The sequence below is a fragment of the Myxocyprinus asiaticus genome, chromosome 43 (assembly GCF_019703515.2).
Source record: "Myxocyprinus asiaticus isolate MX2 ecotype Aquarium Trade chromosome 43, UBuf_Myxa_2, whole genome shotgun sequence".
Lineage (NCBI taxonomy): Eukaryota > Metazoa > Chordata > Actinopteri > Cypriniformes > Catostomidae > Myxocyprinus > Myxocyprinus asiaticus.
In genome coordinates, this window is record NC_059386.1 from 28260219 (window position 1) to 28279426 (window position 19208).

Sequence of the window (19208 nt, forward strand, 5' to 3'; positions counted from 1 at the left end):
GTAATCCACATGACTCCAGTGTGTAAATCATTGTCTTAATGAGCAGTATGGCGAGAAACAGATATACAGTAACTCCTTTTTTTTTTTTTTTTTTTTTCTATAAATTCACCTCTCTGGCCAGTAGGTACTGAATCGCCAAAAACAAAAGAAGAATGTGCACGAGAAAGTAGAGATTTGTAGTAAAAAAGGACTTAAAAGTGCACTTAGTAATTTTGTAATAGTTTTACTCCTAAAGACATAAATTGTAATTATGCAACATATGTAGAAAATCATGACCACTCACATTAAAATGAAGACTCCAGTCATTTCAGTAACCTTATAAAAGATGTTTTATTCTACATGGAGAGAGTCCACACATGGGGGCTGACATGTTAGAATCACATGACAAGCCGAATACTACTTGCTCTATCTCAGTATCCGTCCTGTTATTTGACACTTTCACTGATTGATTAAAGTAATCATGGCTGACTGATTTCTACAATGGCATCTGAAACTGAAAACTATTGATTTTAAGTTATGCTGCATCCAAGCAGCTAGGTGTCAGTGTAAGTCCAAGATGACACAAAGACAAAAGGTACTGAGTGCAGCTTTAAATATTGATCTTTTTCTCACCCACACCTATTATATTGCTTCTGAAGACATGAATTTAACCACTGAAATCTTATGGATTACTTTTATGCTGCCTTCATATGCTATTTGGACCTTCAAAGTTCTGGCCACCATTCACTTGCATTGTATGGACCTACAGAGCTGAGATATTCTTCTAAAAGTCATACACATCTGGGATGGCATGAGGGTGAGTAAACAATGAGAGAATTTTCAATTTTGAATGAAAGGTTAGAATTTTGGTTAGAAATTGTAACTCCATTCCTTTAAGAAAAGTTTATTCACTCTCATGTTGTTTCTAACCCATATTACTTTCTTTATTTCTAAAGAAAAGTAATTCACTTTCACTGCATCTTTTTGCCATACAATTAAAATTAAAAGTGAATGAGGCGTTTCCTTTTGTGTTTCACCAAATAAATAAAGTGATATTCGTTTGCAGCATCAAGGTGAGTAAATGAGAAAATATTTTTTATTTCTAAAACTATTTATTTTTATCCCTGGGCTAACATAATCCTGTGTTATCATGTTCCATGTTTCACAATGTTCTAGCCCTGGGTTAGTCATTTACACGGTATAGGCCTACTTTTTGAGACCGCAACAAAAATCCTCAACTCTGTGAAACATTGTTTAGTCCCCGGTTATTTTCATAGCACCCTTGTCGGTGACCTACATCGGGTTTGCACAACAAATTGACATGACAAACCAGATCATGCTCAGGCTGCGAAAATTGTCTCAGTAATTACCTCAACTGTCCAGTAGATGGCACTAAACACCAGTGCTTGATTCAGCGCTAATTCATTGTAAATATAACCTGGTTTCTTTCTTTGTACATAAACTTCTTTGTCATTACTGTGATAGATGGCCATCATTTGGGCCCCAGAACCAGCCTAAAAGAACTGCAGGTGCTCAGAAAGTTGTGGCTATGAGTGCTCACGAGTCCGAATGCCTCATTCTGCTCATTGTCTGGTGTCTACAGATTGGGGGTTTATTTATAGCCCTGCCTGTCTACCTCAATGTCCCATAATGCACGTCTCCCATATCCTGAGTCTGTTGGCCTTTTTGCCTGGGTCCCAAAAATAATCTCAAATCTGATCTCACAAAAACATAAATAGAACAAAGGCACAAACTGTTCCGTCTGGCACCTCAGACAGTCTGATATCTCACTGAAATTACATGTCTGTCGGGGACTAACCCAAAGCCTGTGTCACAAGGATGATCTCTGCCATCAGATTCCCCACAGTCCAATTAAATCTGCTGTATCCTGGGAAGGGATTCCTCGGGCTGACCAATGGAGTTTCAGTATGTGACATAGATGTGGCCAGGTGGGAGGTGCACTTTGTGTTTGTAGTACTTCTCTAGGCTTTGTTTTGACTTTGATCTCTGAAACTTTCTCATATAAATCACCTGGATAAATGGTAAAATGCTGTGGTTTATCAGCTAGATTTCTAGTTTTGGGGGGTTTTGAGAGTCCTGTGTCTTTCTGCTTACAATAATACTAGATCAAACACTGTAAATGTATCATGCTTGTTTGGAAAGAGGTCTTAGAAGGGTAGGTTTGGGAGGAAGCATTCATCTTTATATAATGATTCTTCCGTCTGCACGAGAACGTCCAATTTCTTCAAGAGTTTCCTGTAGTCACCAGGATGGAGCAGGTGTGTACCTGACACTCTAACAGGTGAGATTGGTAAAAAAAAATTGGTGTAAAAAAAACTAGAAGGAAATACTCAAAGGAATAGGTGTTAATTATGACATCACATTTTTTTTACAGTTTAGTTTCATACTGTAAAATGTTTGTTGCCAGTAACTTACTGTAGCTAGAGGTTATGTAATGTATTTCATATCACAGTAAAATTACAGTAAATATGACACTAGTTTGCAGCATACTGTATAATGACTGTACTGTAAAATTAATTACGGAATGTGTTTGTATGTGGGCTTACACTGAATCTAGCGCAGTAAACAAATATTTAATCATAAAATGTTCTCTGTGAATGACTTTTATGTTCCAGTTCAGTCAGTCAATATACCTGCATTCCCTTTAACAGTGAAAATAGTGATTACTGTTATTATATAACTGTTATAATTGGTTTCAAGGAATACAACTCAAATTGACAGCAATATTCTGTAAACAGTTTCTACAATAAAAATACAGCAAAAATAATTTCCAGTACAGAATTAAACTAAAATTATACATTGTCACATTCTATTACCATTCATTAAAAAAAAAGAATAACTCATTTTCTCTTCACTTACATGTTTCCTCTATTTTGTACCATTCTGGTTTACTCTGAAATTTTGAAATGATTGTTGGCTTCTTTATGATCAGTCGTTGTGTTTTTGTAAACCACTTTTGACTGAATCATCTGCTAAATAAACATGTAATCTTCCTTCCTATTACATCATAGTGAGTGATAAGTCAGTCTGCTGGATGAAAGGCAAGAAAACATGCATACATTGTGTATGTGTGTCCATTTCCTGTAAAGTACCATTAAATTCATGACTCACGAGAGCTGACAGCACAACCAAATGAACAAACTAACTCAATATCCAAACTGTAGGCGCCTGTATGGAGGAGCTCCTGACTGAACTAAATGTCCGCAATGGACATCAAGAATAATGTTCTGTTTCTGAGGTGTGTGTGTTGAGGAGGATGTAGAGTGTTATACAGCACACAGATGGAGTGAGAGAGATGGATGACAGATGGAGAGAAAGAAAGAGAGAGAGAGAGGTGGAGGGCAGATGGAAGGAGGTGAGGTTTGGAGAGTGACTCATCAGAGTCGTTTGAAGAGAAGGAACATCGCACACTGATTGAGATGACAAATACTTATAAAATATACCCCCCCCCCCCCCATTTTTAATGAATGTGATTAAACATACTCATACAGAGTAATGCAATTTGGTTGTTTTTAGGAGGCAAAGGCCAAATTTGTCTTCATTTGGTATCTAGACCCTGAGAGGTGATGAGCCATTTGTGTGAGGAAAGTGAAGAAAAATCACAAATGAGATATCCTTAATATCTCAGATGTTTCTCCTAGACAGCAATGTGATTAAGTGGAGAACAAATTAATATTTTGCTTAAGTCTCCTACTTCTCAGATTTTTCTTTTGATGAAAGACCCCAGTAATTTCACACGAGTCTCAGAAAAGATCTCAACAGTGTGCTCAGATTTGCCAGGATACATCTTCAATCAAACGTCAGAGATTTATGAACTGAAACATTTCTCATGAAATTCTTCAAAGACAAAATTATCACAAATTTCCATTTTAATTGTACAACGCTATATGGTTTTAGGGCTTTTACACAAACCTTTTTAAGCCTATGGCCAACCAAAGTTGTTAAGTCTCTATCACTCTTCTTCCAAATTTTTGGGTGACTAACTATCTATCTGTCTACTTATCTATCCATCCATCCATCCATCTATCTATCTATCTATCTATCTATCTATCTATCTATCTATCTATCTATCTATCTATCTATCTGTCTGTCTGTCTGTCTGTCTGTTTTAGTATATAACCTATATATAGTATTTCTGTCTGTCTGTCTGTCTGTCTGTCCGTCCATCTACCATCTTTCTGTCTGTCTGTCTATCATCTGTCTGTCTGTTTTAGTATATAACCTATATACAGTATATCTGTCTGTCTATCTCAGATCTATGTCTTAGTATCTATCTATCTATCTATCTATCTATCTATCTATCTATCTATCTATCTATCTATCTGTCTGTCTGTCTGTCTGTCTGTCTATCTATCTATCTGTCTGTCTGTCTGTCTGTTTTAGTATATAACCTACATACAGTATATATGTCTGTCTGTTTTATAACCTATATATACAGTCTATATATCTGTCTGTCTCTCTCAGCACCTTAGTATAGTTGACCTATGTCCAATACATTGGCCTTAAGACATATGCGGACTTCATTTCCCAGCGCGCAGTGCGTAGATGTTTCTCACAGCTGACAGATAGTGAGCAGCAGAGACTCGCACCGCAGAACGCGCAGCTCGCACGACCCGATCATCCGCGCAGCCTCCACAGCGCTCTTGGATTTGCGATTACCTTGAACCAGATCTCTCTTTTTATTTATTTATTCTGGATCCCAGTACAGACCTTATCTATTGTGCATTTGGCATTCAGTGCACTCTGATGGCATGCAACTGTAGCAGTGCATGTGGATTATTTTATTATTATTTGTAGCTGCTATCATCTCTCCATCCACGCCGAGCCCGGTGTTGTTAGAGTGTTAGAGTGGGGGGTGATGATGGTGGAGATTGATGAACAGAGGGACAGCGGCGGCGGCGGTGGTGGCGCAGCGATGGCCGCTCTACACCAGTGTGAACTGATCCAAAACATGATCGACATCTCCATCTCCAGTTTACAAGGGCTTCGAACCAAATGCGCTGCGTCCAACGATCTCACGCAGCAAGAGATCCGCACTTTAGAGGTAACAGCAGGTCTGGGAGTCGATTCCATAAAGAATCGATTCATCAATTCCGAAGCGTTAGGAATAGATTCTGCTCAGGGGCGTGACATGATCTTTTGTCATTCACACTATCAGTCATAAATAGTGTTAAGTATGCTTTGTATTGCACTATTTATTGTAAGATTTAAACTTTTCTGCTGTTTTTTTTTTTAATTTTTTTTATTTTTTTTAAGAATTGAGTAAATTAGTCTGGAATCGACACTTGAAATCGATTCTGATGAGTCGATAACAAAATTTCTGGAATCGAACAGCCCTAGGAAAAACAGATCTCTCTCTCTCTCTCTCTCTCTCTCTCTCTCTCTCTCTCTCTCTCTCTATCTCTCTATCTATCTATCTATCTATATGTTTTTGCACTGCAGCGGTTTATTGTGGTGCATTATAGGAGCACGCAGGGCTGGTATAACTCCTCATGCAAAAACGTACCATGGTATCACATTCTAGTTTCTGTTATTAATTTACAATGATGACACAGTAATATGGGATCTGCTTCAAACTTCACTTACACGTACTTTACTATTACTGTTTTTTGTTTTGTTTTTTGTTTTTTACATGGAGGCATGGTAATACAACCAGCAGAGTGTTTTTTGGACCCTGCCATGATACTATTTTTGAAGTTCATTGGACCATTTAAATACCATGCTATATTATATGTACAGTGGTACATCATATAGTACCATATAGATATAAATGAAAGTAACATGGTATTACTGTATTATACCATCACTGTACCATATCGCCAGTATTTTTTTTATATTTTTATTAGAAATGATTTCAGAATCTTTCTATTTGGTTTAATTTATTTTCTTTTTTTATGACAGTGGTGTTTAATACTAAGTTACTACAGTTTTATTGTATTAACAATAATTGTAGTAACTGATATTTTGGTATCAATTATCATTGCCATGGTGCATTTCTGTAAGTGCCATAAAGAGGAAGCATGGAGCATTGATGTATATATGAAGTTCACAGTACACTGGTGGGAGGCTTTATTTGACCTGGTTTTGTGGGCTAGGTGAAATATTTTGGGCATTAAGATGCTGTGTAAAACCCATCCGGGCACAGCATCCCTGCAGGCCCAGAACCCCTCCTGATATGTCTGACATCAAAAGGCATCTTAGCCTTCATTAGACTATCAGTCAGAGTGATGCTTTGCCGATAGTGTCATGCCCTCAACTTCCACAATATTGGCGTTTAAGTGTCAATATTGTTGTGTGCTCCACCTGTAAAGTGCCCCAATGCTCCACCTGCAGGGGTAATTAATTACAAATCAATAGTCATGGGATGGACGTTGTCCTGGCCTATGCAAACAGCCCCAGTGGGCCTGTAGTTTGAGGACTAGGTATTGTTGGGAACACATGGCCCACAATAACAGTGGGCTGAAGATGTTTTTGAGATTTGAGATGTTTCTGAGGATTTCCTGAGGTTTTCAACACGACTATGAAGAGATAAAGTTCGGTGGTTCGATGCAAGGGTGTTGTTGGTGGTTACCAGGGGGTTGCTATGAGGTTGCTATGGTGTTATGGATGGTCGCTCAATTCTAAAGAGCGCACCCAAAGTAATCTCTTAGAAATGTAATCAGTCTATAGCACAGACGTTGCGGGACAGGTTATGCGCCAAAATCTAAGTCTTAGGGCTGGGGTTTGTTCAAATCCCTAGCCCTGAGTATGAGCAATAGTAATAGTGATGCTTGCTTTAGAAAGCACCACAAATTATTTGTTAAACCATTATGATGGGTCATTTAATTATTGCAAAGATATAATTTTTTATTAGCAAAGATAAAATCAAAAGTTTGAGTGTTTAAGTACAACAATGCAAACTGGCTCCTTTTGCATTATACTCCATAGCATAGTTATACTCCCTGTTCTATGACTTCGACTGTTCTACCTGTGTCAGATCACACATCACTGGGCCCTTCTCTTTTACGTCTACAAGAAATGGTGGAGCCTGCTTCCTCTTGCATCTATATTGCAACCGTACAGGTTGTGTCTCCTTCACAGCCTGTATAGAAGGTGGAGGTGGATGGTTATCTTTGCATTTCCATGCTTTTGATTAGTTGTAATGCATACTGGGTGGTGATAGAAAAACTCTCAGGTACACAGCCCAGGTGCAATTTTAATTTGGCTTGCTGCTCCATCTTGCTCATTCTATAGTTCGGAGAAGATGCCTGCTCAACTGAGAAATACCCGACTTAACAGGTCCATGTACTGAGAACATGCTCTTATGAGCTTCATTCAGATGGACAGATGGGAAACAGATAGAAACACATTCCTATCAACCAATTGCATTTGAGGGTTAGGGTTAACAAGTCAACATGAAACAGCATTTGCAACCCATTTTACTTCAGTAATGTGACAGATTTTCTGGTAAAACAGAATACACATAGAGAAGAAATAAAGATGGGACTTGATTATATCCATTAGGAATGGCATGGATCATGAATACTGGTCTCTGTATTACAGATAGTTAGAGAACAGGAGTTGAAAAATAGGGCTTGGTGACATCAGCCGAAAAGGAAAGTTAAAAATTGATGAAAACAAACATTATTTTTCTTTGGAATAATGTACTCTGATTAATTGTTCCCCAATAAAACCAGGAACTTGCGTTAAGAAAGTAAATGGACAATTTTGATTTCAATGTATGCTTATAATATGTTTTAGGATTGGGGTTGGGGTTAGGGTTAGAGGGTAGGATTAAGCTTAAAGGAATATTCTGGGTTCAATACAAGTTAAGCTCAATTAACAGCATTTGTGGCATAATGTTGATTACCACAAAAATTAATTTAGACTTGTCCCAACTTTTCTTTAAAAAAAGCAATAATCTGGGATACAGTGAGGCACTTACAATGGAAGTGAAAGGGCCATTCTGCAAACGTAAAATACAAAAAATAAAAAAAGTATAGCCATAAGAAGTAAACAATATGCTTGTGAACATGGTTTTAGTGTGATAAAATCACTCATTAACCTTTTCTATGTAAAGTTATATCTAATTTTGCAACCTTGTTTGCCATGACAATGTAACCCTAAGCCCTAAAACCCACAGCAAAAATTCTTATCAACCTATCATTCCCCTCTGATTTTAAGGGTAGGCTATGGTTAGGGCAAGGGGTAGAGTTATGGCAATGAGTGGTTGATAGGAATGTTTTTTATGACCAAAATCATCACTATTTTGTAATAGATAAGACACAGACCCAACATGTCCCTAGCATGTCTTTTTTCAGGACTTAAGAATGTTAGTCTTTCACCAGAGCTGTTTCCCCAGCTGGTCTGGGAGTGCGTGTGTCCACTAGAGTGAGATTCATATGTCTCCTCATATCTTTTCATTGTGAAGATTTTAATGGACTGTGATGTTCTATTCTGACAGCATGATCTGATTCAGAGATGCTGTCTCAGGAACGCCGTGACCTACTTATATTTGCGGAGATCTTCAATGTTTCTCTGGATAAATGAGTGTGTTGATGATAATAAAGAGACTCGGATCGTCTGCAGGCTTTGCACCAGAGGGTGCCTGTGCTGGGAGACTGGTCAGCTGTTTAAGAACCTCATCAGTCTGGGTTCCCCCCCGCAGTGATGTTTGAGTTTTGCTGCGCATTTGTGTCGTGTGCTGTCGTGGCTGTAGCTATATTTAGATGTCTTCCTCCTGATGCGTTTTCAGGGTTGGTTGTTAAATAAGAAAATAATGATGTGAAGAGCATGAGCATAGGGGAGAGGGGACGGAAGGGGAGAGGGAGAGTGCCAGCCAATCGGCTTGCGTCTGTTTGAGGGCTCCCAATAGACTGGGGCTGGGGAGGGGGGCGACAGATTCAGCCAAGCAGAGCAGGTAAGAGATGTTCCATCATTACTCGTTGGCTGTCTTAGTGCGGTGCTCTTTCCTAGATGTTCAACAGCACATCAGAGCTGTGTCACAATGGCCTGAGGAGGAACCGTCATCATGGCAATCATAAAATATCCTATAGATGATAAGATAAGGTTTATGTTATGTTTAGTCTAAATAACGTTCCTTGATGGCCAGGTTATCAGTTCTTCACACTTTACTGTCATATACATTCACTGAGCACTTTATTAGGAACACTATGGTCCTAATAAAGTGCCCAACATGGTCTTCTGCTTTTGTAGCCCATTCGCCTCAAGGTTCGAAGTGTTGTGCATTCTGAGATTCTATTCTGCACACTACAATTGTACAGAGTGGTTATCTGAGTTACTGTAGCCTTTCTCTCAGCTTGAACCAGTCTGGCCATTCTCAGTTGACCTCTCTAATCAACAAGGCATTTCCATCTGCAGAACTGCTGCTCACTGGATGTTTTTTTGTTTTTGACACCATTCTGAGTAAACTCTAGAGACAGTTGTGTGTGAAAATCCCAGGAGATCAGCAGTTACAGAAATACTTAAACCAGCCCATCTGGCACCAGCAATCATGCCACAGTCAAAATTACTGATCACATTTTTCCCCCATTCTGATGATTGATATGGACATTAACTGAAGCTCCTGACCCATATCTGCTTGATTTTATGCATTGCACTGATTAGATAATCGCATGAATAAACAGGTGTACCTTATAAAGTGCTCAGTGAGCAGATGTTCATTGTATATTGTACAATATATAAAATAATTAAAATTATATATATAGGGCTGCACATTTATGACGAACATCATAATTGACAATTATTTCCCTTGATATTGTAATTGCAATTATTCATTTAAATTAAAATACTTTTTTTTGGGACAACTGCAAGCCATATTATTTATGTAGGCTACACATCCAAAACATGTTGAGAATTGTTCCTGAATTGCTTTATTGCATAAAAAAAAAGTGTTTTCAAAATTTGTTTGCATTTTGAAAAAAATGTACACAAAGTGTGCAACACAACAATTCTAGTATACTAGGTTGTAATTTCTGATATGTTAATAGACTAATTTAAACAGATTTTCTGATTGTCTATTGCATTCATGCACACAACGGACCAAAAAGTTTGTAAACAGAAAATCTTGACACTACAAGAATAGATCTAAATTAAATTATGTAATTGACACGTTTCACAATTAGTTAATTGCAGCAGCTGTAATTGTAATCTCGATTATTTACTGTTATTTATTTTTTTATTAATTTTGCCAGGCCTAGTATATATATATTTGATATAATATATATACTCCTTATACAATGAATGTTCATTATACTGTGTATATATATATATATATATATATATATATATATATATATATATATATATATATATATACACACACACAGAATGCAGGAAGTTGATGCCTGTGGGCAGCTCATAAGAAGAGCTGACGAGATTGGTGTTAAGCACATTACAGCAGGGTAACAGGTGAAATTGCACAGAGAAATGCTAGTTGATGTTGATCATGGGCATTATCTCATAGCTAATATCTGTGGACTTGAATTGGGGTCTTGATTTACACCAGTAAATATGGTGTCTCTGAGAAGCTGGGCGTTTTCCTGCCCTTTGGCTGTCAATCACATATGCTGACCTCACTGAGCCGTTGTCATGACAGCCATGTTCCCATGTTTACCCCCATCTGCAGTCAAGCAGGTGTGACACCACCTAAAATACCACCAGTATTACCATAACAATTAAATCATTAAAGAAAGATGTTTTGGTTGACTTGTGAAAAGGCTGCACACTGTTTTTATTTACATTTGTAGTGGCTTTGAAGTGATTTTGTCTTGAGCAAGATTTGTATGTCTGCATTTTAGTGTGTTTCTGGGAATGTTACAGTGCGGGAACACGCTGCCTCAGATATTCTTCAATAAGATTCTTCTCATTGAAACTTATTGTAACTCTTCTGGATGCAGATGTTGTGTAGATTACATCTACAGACTGCTGTGCCATCATGCCATGTAAAGATGTCTAGTTTTCACCATGTTTTGTTTTCTGTCTGTGGGAAAATCCCATTCTGAAAAAAAAACAAAAAAAAACCCATTGGTGACGACCCAGGAGTGTAGTTGCTAGGAAACTGGACATCACACTTTCACCAGTGTATTGTTATCTGTGATGTTTGTGCATGTGTGTGTGTGTGTTTGCCGTGTGCTTGCAGCGACAGCAGCTCCAGCTCAGGACCTGGATCGGTCAGAAACAGAACAGAGCTTTCCTAAAACGCTTAACCTGGGTCACGGATGTATGCGTTATGAGTATGAGAAATGAAATGAGACAGCTTAGGTTGATGCTTAGGTATCTGCTTACAGGTATGCCAGACAGAGAAATAGTGAAATACAGAGATATTTTGTCCTACTTACTGATTTTAAATAAACCACAGTAGCTGCATTAGGTCGGGGTCAATGGTAATTATGAGACAAAGACTTTGAACCTTAGGAATATTGCACCCCAAAAATATTCTGCCAATATTTACTCACCCACATGTCATTCCAAACCCGCATGACTTCAGGGTTCCATGATCATGGAAAACTTGTAAATATTAGGAAATATCATATTCTAAAATGATGATTTCCAGGCCTGGAAAGGTAATGGAAATTAATAAAATCTTAAAAAGTTAGTGAATATGCTCAGCTCAGCTATTTTATTGACAAGAAATTGCTAATTGTAAGTGCATTCTATGTAAAATTATTTTTTTATTGTTCTTTTATTGTCCAGTAATTAATGGAAAGGTAATTGAAAAGTATAGTATAGAGTATAGTAGAGTATATTTTGCAGAATGCCCAAGCTGCTCTTCCATACAATGGAAGTGAAAGGGGACTAGAGCAGTCGAGCTCCAAAAGTGATCATTTCAAAAATCACCATAAATGTACCATGTAAGTGGCCCATATGTTGTGTGTGCTATATTTTCCAAATAACATGAAGGTGAGTAAATAATGACAGAATTGTAATTTTTGGGTCAACTATTCCTTTAAATTCCTTCAGAGTTTTACAACTCTGATTTTCATAAAGAATCCAAATAAAGCATCTAGCAGGGTTAGGGTCTCCTGTGTAAAGATGGGAAGTTGTAATGAGTATAACAGACTGTTGATGTGGAGTTGGTGTGTCTCTGCAGGCTTTACGCCATTGCGGCCTTCACTTTCACACCAACAGCAGAGAATCATCCTGTTCATCTCTGTCTTGCTTTGGCTGAGCCCCAAAATCAATGTTCACAGTGACAAACCAACAAAATAACATTAAAGTGGGTGTTTTATCTGCTTTTGAGCTGTGAGACTAGAGAACCAGGAACCAAGCCAGTATGGTGGTCATCATGGTGGACACGAGCAGTCCCAGTTTTTGAGAAACTCTTATGAGTAGCCTACATTTATGGAAAATTGTCATAGTCTTCTCTTATGGTACCATGATTACCTTTTAAACATTTTGAAAATTTACCATAGTTCCTGCATTTGAACCATAGTTACATTAATCTAACTATGGTAATGAGTCATCATCCACAGTTTTATCTGGTCCAGCTAACTTCCTGCTAAAACCAGTTGAACAGTATCTGTTTTACATATTGTTAGTTTTACATACATAGTATCTAGCTGGTTCATGCTGGTGGAGATGGTTAATCAGCTGATCTGCCTGATAGTTAATTGAAAACATTACAATTAAAACATACCCCAATCAGAAACCCTGGATGAACAAGGAAGTCCGACTCCTGCTGAAGGCACGTGATGCTGCTTTCAGATCTGGTGACCGGAAAGCCAACAATTTATCCAGGGCCAATTTGAAGAGGGGAATTAAAGCAGCCAAACACAACTACAAACTGCGGATTGTGGACAAATATAAGAATAATGACCCCCGGGCCTGGGTAGCTCAGTGGTAAAGACGCTGGCTACCACCCCTGGAGTTTGCTAGTTCAAATTCCAGGGCGTGCTGAGTGACTCCAGCCAGGTCTCCTAAGCAACCAAATTGGCCCGGTTGCTAGGGAGGGTAGAGTCACACGGGGTAACCTCCTCGTGGTCGCTATAATGTGGTTCGTTCTCGGTGGTGTGCGTGGTGAGTTGAGCGTGGATAATGCGGTGGATGGCGTGAAGCCTCCACACGCGCTATGTCTCCGTGGCAATGTGCTCAACAAGCCACGTGATAAGATGCGTGGGTTGACGATCTCAGATGCGGAGGCAGCTGGGATTTGTCCTTCGCCACCCGGACTGAGGCAAATCACTATGCGACCACGAGGACTTAAAAGCACATTGGGAATTGGGCATTCCAAATTGGAAGGAAAAAAAAACAAAAAAAACAACGACCCCGACGTATGTGGACAGGCATCCATGCCCTCACAGATTACAAACCAGCAGACAGCAACCCCCCAACCAGTAATGCCACCCTCCCAGATGAACTGAACACCTTTTATGCTCGCTTTGATCGTGGAAACACAGAACCACCCATAAAAGCTGAGCTCCCACCTGATGATTCCACCAATGACGTGTGCTCCATCCTGAGCAGAGTGAATGCACATAAAGCTGCTGGCCCTGTTGGCATCCCTGGCCGAGTGCTCAGGGCCTGCGCAGAACAGCTGGCTGACGTCTTCACCAACATTTTCAACCTCTCCTTAGTCCAGGGCATCATCCCCACCTGCTTCAAAACAGCCACCATTGTACCAGTACCAAAACATGCTGCTGCAGTGGCCCTCAACGATTTCCACCCCGTTGCTCTTACTCCCATCATCGCCAAGTGTTTTGAGAGGCTGGTCCTCTCCCACCTGAAAACATACCTGCCCCCAACACTGGACCCATATCAGTTCGCCTACAAACCCAACAGGTCAACTGAGGATGCTATCGCCTCAGCACTTCACTCTGCCCTGACTCACTTGGACAAAAACAACACATATGTCAGGATGCTATTCATTGATTTCAGTTCTGCCTTCAATAGTGTGATCCCATCCAAGCTGATCTCCAAGCTCACTGATCTTGGCATTATCCCCTCCCTCTGCAACTGGACCTTGGACTTTCTCACTAACAGACCACAGTCTGTTAGGATCAGCAACCACAACTCCTCCACCCTCACTTTGAACACTGGTGCACCACAGGGCTGTGTGCTGAGTCCAATCCTGTACTCCCTCTTCACCTATGACTGCATACCTGAGCATGGCTCCAACTCCATAATCAAGTTTGCAGATGACACCCCAGTGGTAGGCCTGATCAGCGGCAACGATGAGACGGCCTGCAGGGAAGAGGTACAGCACCTGGCAGTGTGGTGTGCCAACAACATTCTCACACTCAACACCCAGAAGACCAAGGAGCTGATTGTGGACTATCGGCGGATTAGGAAGGGCCACACATACACTCCCATCTACATTGATGGGGACAAAGTGGAGCGTGTGACTAGCTTCAAGTTCCTGGGTGTCCATATCTCTGAGGATCTTTCCTGGACCTACAACACCTCCACTCTGATCAAAAAGGTGCAACAGCGCCTTTACTTCCTTAGGAAGCTAAGGAAAGCTCACCTATCCCCCCACATCCTGCTGAACTTTTACCGCTGCACTATTGAAAGTATCTTAACAAACTGCATCACAGTGTGGTAGGACAACTGCACTGTCTCAGACCAGAAGGCCCTCCAGCGGGTGGTGAAAACTGCCCAATACATCACTGGTGTTCACCTACCCTCCATCAAAGACATTCACCACAAATGCTGCCTAAGGAGGGTGAGAAGCATTATCAAAGACACCTCTCACCCCAACCATGGTCTGTTTACTCCTCTCCCATCTGGGAGACACTACAGGAGTCTTCACTGTCACACCAGCAGACTCAGGAACAGAAATAGAAGCTGAAACACATTTAGAAACTATATAACTGCCATATTTGTAATCATAAAGTAGATTCCCTCACTTGCCATGTACATTATTTAGGCTAATATGAACCCAAATGAACAATTTTTGTTTATGATTATAAAAAAAACAAAACAACAACAACATTTAAACATACTGTTTAAATTCTTATTTGATTGTCAGGAAAAAAAAACTCCTTGCAATGTTCTGCAAATGTTAGTTTATGGTTATAACAACTAATCACAAAAAAACAATGATCCTTGAATGTTAAAAATTGGTTCCCAAAAATAAATAAATAAATAAATAAAATAAGCAAACAGGTCCATGCACTTAAACATTCCCTATTTACTGGGAACACAACATTTCCACCAAAATACCATAGTTTCTGTTGTTTGTGTTACTATTAGAAGTAAAAAACGGAACAGTGGTTTAGAACTGTTGCAAGTACCCAATAACATTTTGTAGAATCTGTTCAGAAGCACCTTGATAATGGCTGTAAAACCAATCTTTGGCTTAGTGGAGTGATTCAGGTCCTTCTAATGAGAATGAATGTGCAGTGTGTGAGCAGCGAATGAGACCTTGTGCTGTTGAATGCTTGTGTGAAGCTTTTTTGTTATGCTGAAATCTGAGAGCTGTTTAAAAAAACCACAGACCTCAAGCACTTGACACAAATTTTCATATTGACTGCGATGGATAAAAGCTTTTGAATGGCAGTTGAGCTTTATTGAGTGGAGTACTCAGTGTCCTCTGTGCAGTTAGCATTTAGCTGTTAGCAACAGAGCTTTAATTGGTTGTTTATCACCTCCGACCTGCTGCAAGGTGCTTTCCATTACTTGTCCTCCTACGCACTTGACCTCCGACCCCGGCTGGTGTTTGTTCTGCTGTCTGCTATGAGATGCTCATTGCAGTGCTCAAGTTTTTTGTTAGCTTCTGCCATGACAGCATACTCGAGGTCTTTTTCCTTTCTTACTGAAGTGTTTGTGTATATGTGTACAAAATAGAGACCGTGTGTGAGCTGATGGCTCTTGAGAGGTTTTTGTTGATAATCTGATCCACCTGTTCAGGTGGCTCCCATAATGGAGATGAAGACAGATCCTTAGTTCAACCAGAAATTCCCCAATGTAATAATATGTTTATTATAACAATGCAAGGAACATATGACTCTCTGTTGGGATAGATTGAGGAAACTGTTTTAGAATGTAGCGATAATTTTTGAATATGTGACCATCAGTTTGTGGAAACGGGATCGGTTTATATATTTAGAGATCTTTTTAAATATAAGGAGATCAGTTTGAGAATGCTGTATATGGATAAGTTTAAGTATGCTGGTTATGTGGGCACCATTTGATTATTTTGGGATCAGTTTGACAATGGAAGGATGAGTTAAGTATATCAGTCTGAGATTGTGGACACCAGTTTGAATATTTTGGGATCAGAATATGTGGATTTTTGTTTGAGTATATTCGGATCATTTAGTTTGACTTTGTTGGGATCAGATTGAGCCTTTGTGGGGATCAGTTTGAGTATGTGGCTAGTGATGGGAAGTCTGATTCTTTTCCGCGAAGCTGTTCTTTCGGACGGTTTGTTTCAATGAACTGGTTCAAAAAATCGATTCACCAGTTCATTTACGTCATCACATAATGACGTCACTATATATAATGCTAATACGCCGGCGTCGTAGAATACATGCACAAGCACATTCAATAAAGCCATATTTAAGGGCATATTGCTGATTATAACATTTTATTTAAGTAAGTTATAATAATAAGTGTGTTTGTTGTCATCAGTGTTTCATTCAGTGATCTTACAATACATCCTACATTAACGTTTTGCACCTAAAGCACCCAATACTGACACTGATATACAAACGTGGATGTTCTACACATGTTTAAAGCATAAAAAGTGACTAAACTAGTCTTAATCAACTCACCCTTTTTTACAGAAACCATGATCCAGCTCATCACAACTTCAGATATAATCTGCATGCTCAATACTCAATAGTAAAATTTGTTTACATCTCTCGACTGAAACGTTTCACCCCCTCATTCAAGTCCTCGGTTCACGTATGCTCATCAGCTGCTCACTGATCAGCAGTTCTCAGTATTATGTCCGAAAGAGGCGATTCTCAGTTCAGTGTACTGGTGACTCTCAAACTGCTGTGATCGACTCAATGTACTGCTTACGTGAGAGTTACTGTCCTCGGATCAGCGTACTGTTGACTCGAGAACTGCTGTCCTCGGATCAGTGTACTGTTGACTCGAGAACTGCTGTGATCGACTCAGTACACTGTTGACTCAAGAGCTGCTGTCCTCGGATCAGTGTACTGTTGACTCGAGAACTGCTGTGGTCGACTCAATACACTGTTGACTCAAGAGCTGCTGTCCTCGGATCAGTGTACTGTTGACTCACAAACTGCTGTGATCGACTCAATACACTGTTGACTCAAGAGCTGCTGTCCTCGGATCAGTGTACTGTTGACTCGAGAACTGCTGTGGTCGACTCAATACACTGTTGACTCAAGAAATGCTGTCCTCGGATCAGTGTACTGTTGACTCACAAACTGCTGTGATCGACTCAATACACTGTTGACTCAAGAGCTACTGTCCTCGGATCAGTGTACTGTTGACTTGAGAGCTGTAGACTGGATCATCTTCATACGTTGATAAAACAGTAATACAATCAAGTCATAAACATATTTCCAGTATGTTTTATTTGTTACACTCTCTGTTGTTCAGCAAAATACACCTGAAACATACATTTCACCCCTTAATCACACACATGCTCAATGTCAGCAGCTCATCAGTTCTCAGTATGTCGGACACCTCCGAAAGAGGGGATTCTCAGTTCAGTGTACTGTTGACTCGAGAACTGCTGTGAGCAACTCATTGTACTGTTGACTCGAGAGCTGTTGCAACACGAGTGTTCAGTCCGATTTGTGAACAAGTTGGAGTGGTTAATTGCAACGAAGAGTTGGCAAAAGCAGATATCACCAGTTTTAGGATCATATTACTCCCGGTTATCGGCTCATTTCAATTCGGAGTGTCAGGCACATCCGAGAGACAGGTTAAGATAGAGTAACTTGTGGATCAGTGTTGACTCGATACGCAAACTGTTTCAAATGAACTAGTTCAACTCGTTCACTAAAAAGAACCAGTTCAGAAGAACGATTCGTTCACAAACTGGACATCACTATATGTAGCGAACAGTTTGCAGATTTTGGGTATGTGAGGATCAGTTTGACTCTGTATGTTTGAGTATACTGTATACTGATCAGTTTAACTATGTGGTGATCAGTTTGCTCATAGGATATGTGGGCATCATTTTATTCAGTTTGAGTATTTTAGGATCAGTCTGAGTTTGTGGGGATCAGTATGATTTTGTGGATGAGCATTTGAGTATATTTTGATAATTTTGAGTTTTTAGTGATCAGTCTAAGTATGTGGGGATCAGTTATGCACATTTTGGGTATGTAGGGATCAGTGTGAGTATTTTTGGTTCAGTTTAAAAGTATAAGGATCAATTTAAGTTTTTTGGATCATTTTGACTATATACTGTATGTTTGAGGATACATCGGTTCTGATCAGTTTGAGTATTTAGGGATCAGTCTGAGTAGCCTATATGGGGATCAGTTTGAGTATTTTTGGCATGAGTCTGAGTATGTGCGGATCAGTTTGCTCATAGGATCTGTGGGTATCAGTTTATTCAGTTTGAGTATTTTAGGATCAGTCTGAGTATGTGTACTTGTGTTTTAGTATGTTTGGATCAGTCAGACCTGGCCGAGTGCTCAGGGCCTGTGCAGAACAGCTGGCTGACGTCTTCACCAACATTTTCAACCTCTCCTTGGCCCAGGCCATCGTCCCCACCTGCTTCAAAACAGCCACGATTGTACCAGTACCAAAACATGCTGCTGTAGTGGCCCTCAACGATTTCCACCCCATTGCTCTTACTCCCATCATCGCCAAGTGTTTTGAGAGGCTGGTCCTCTCCCACCTGAAAACATGCCTGCCCCAAACACTGGACCCATATCACTGGGTCTGTACCTCTAACTCAGACAGAGTTAGAGGTAAACTGTTATATCGGTTAGTTTCTTTTTGGAACTATCGGTTATCTGCAAAAATCTATGCCGATAGTTTTTTATTATTCCTCCGTGTTCCTCTGTGGATGGCACTATTTTGAGTAGAAAATCAAGTCATTTAAATTGAAGCGAGGGCATGCAAAGAAATATGTGATTATATGGAAATGTGCCAAATCAGCACTAGTGCTACAACTAATGATTATTTTGATAATCGACTAATCTAATGATTATTAGAATGATTATTTGACTATTCAGGCAATTATTGCAATGATTAATCATTAGCTCTTAACCAACTATTCAGCTTGTGCCTTGACTTAAAAGGTTGTATTAAACATGCCTACTAACAAT

The 19208-nt window shown here is 39.6% G+C and overlaps 1 protein-coding gene across 2 annotated transcripts in view; it reads left to right on the forward strand.

The window, feature by feature from the left end:
• Positions 1 to 4628: 4628 nt before the first annotated feature.
• Positions 4629 to 19208, forward strand: part of LOC127434029 (kinase suppressor of Ras 1-like) — a 51312-nt gene continuing 36732 nt past the window's right edge. For both annotated transcript variants that reach the window (XM_051686455.1, XM_051686456.1), the window contains exon 1: positions 4629 to 5044. In XM_051686455.1, the coding sequence (XP_051542415.1) occupies positions 4859 to 5044 (186 nt within the window). In that variant the 5' untranslated portion in view covers positions 4629 to 4858. The remainder of the gene's footprint in view (positions 5045 to 19208) is intronic.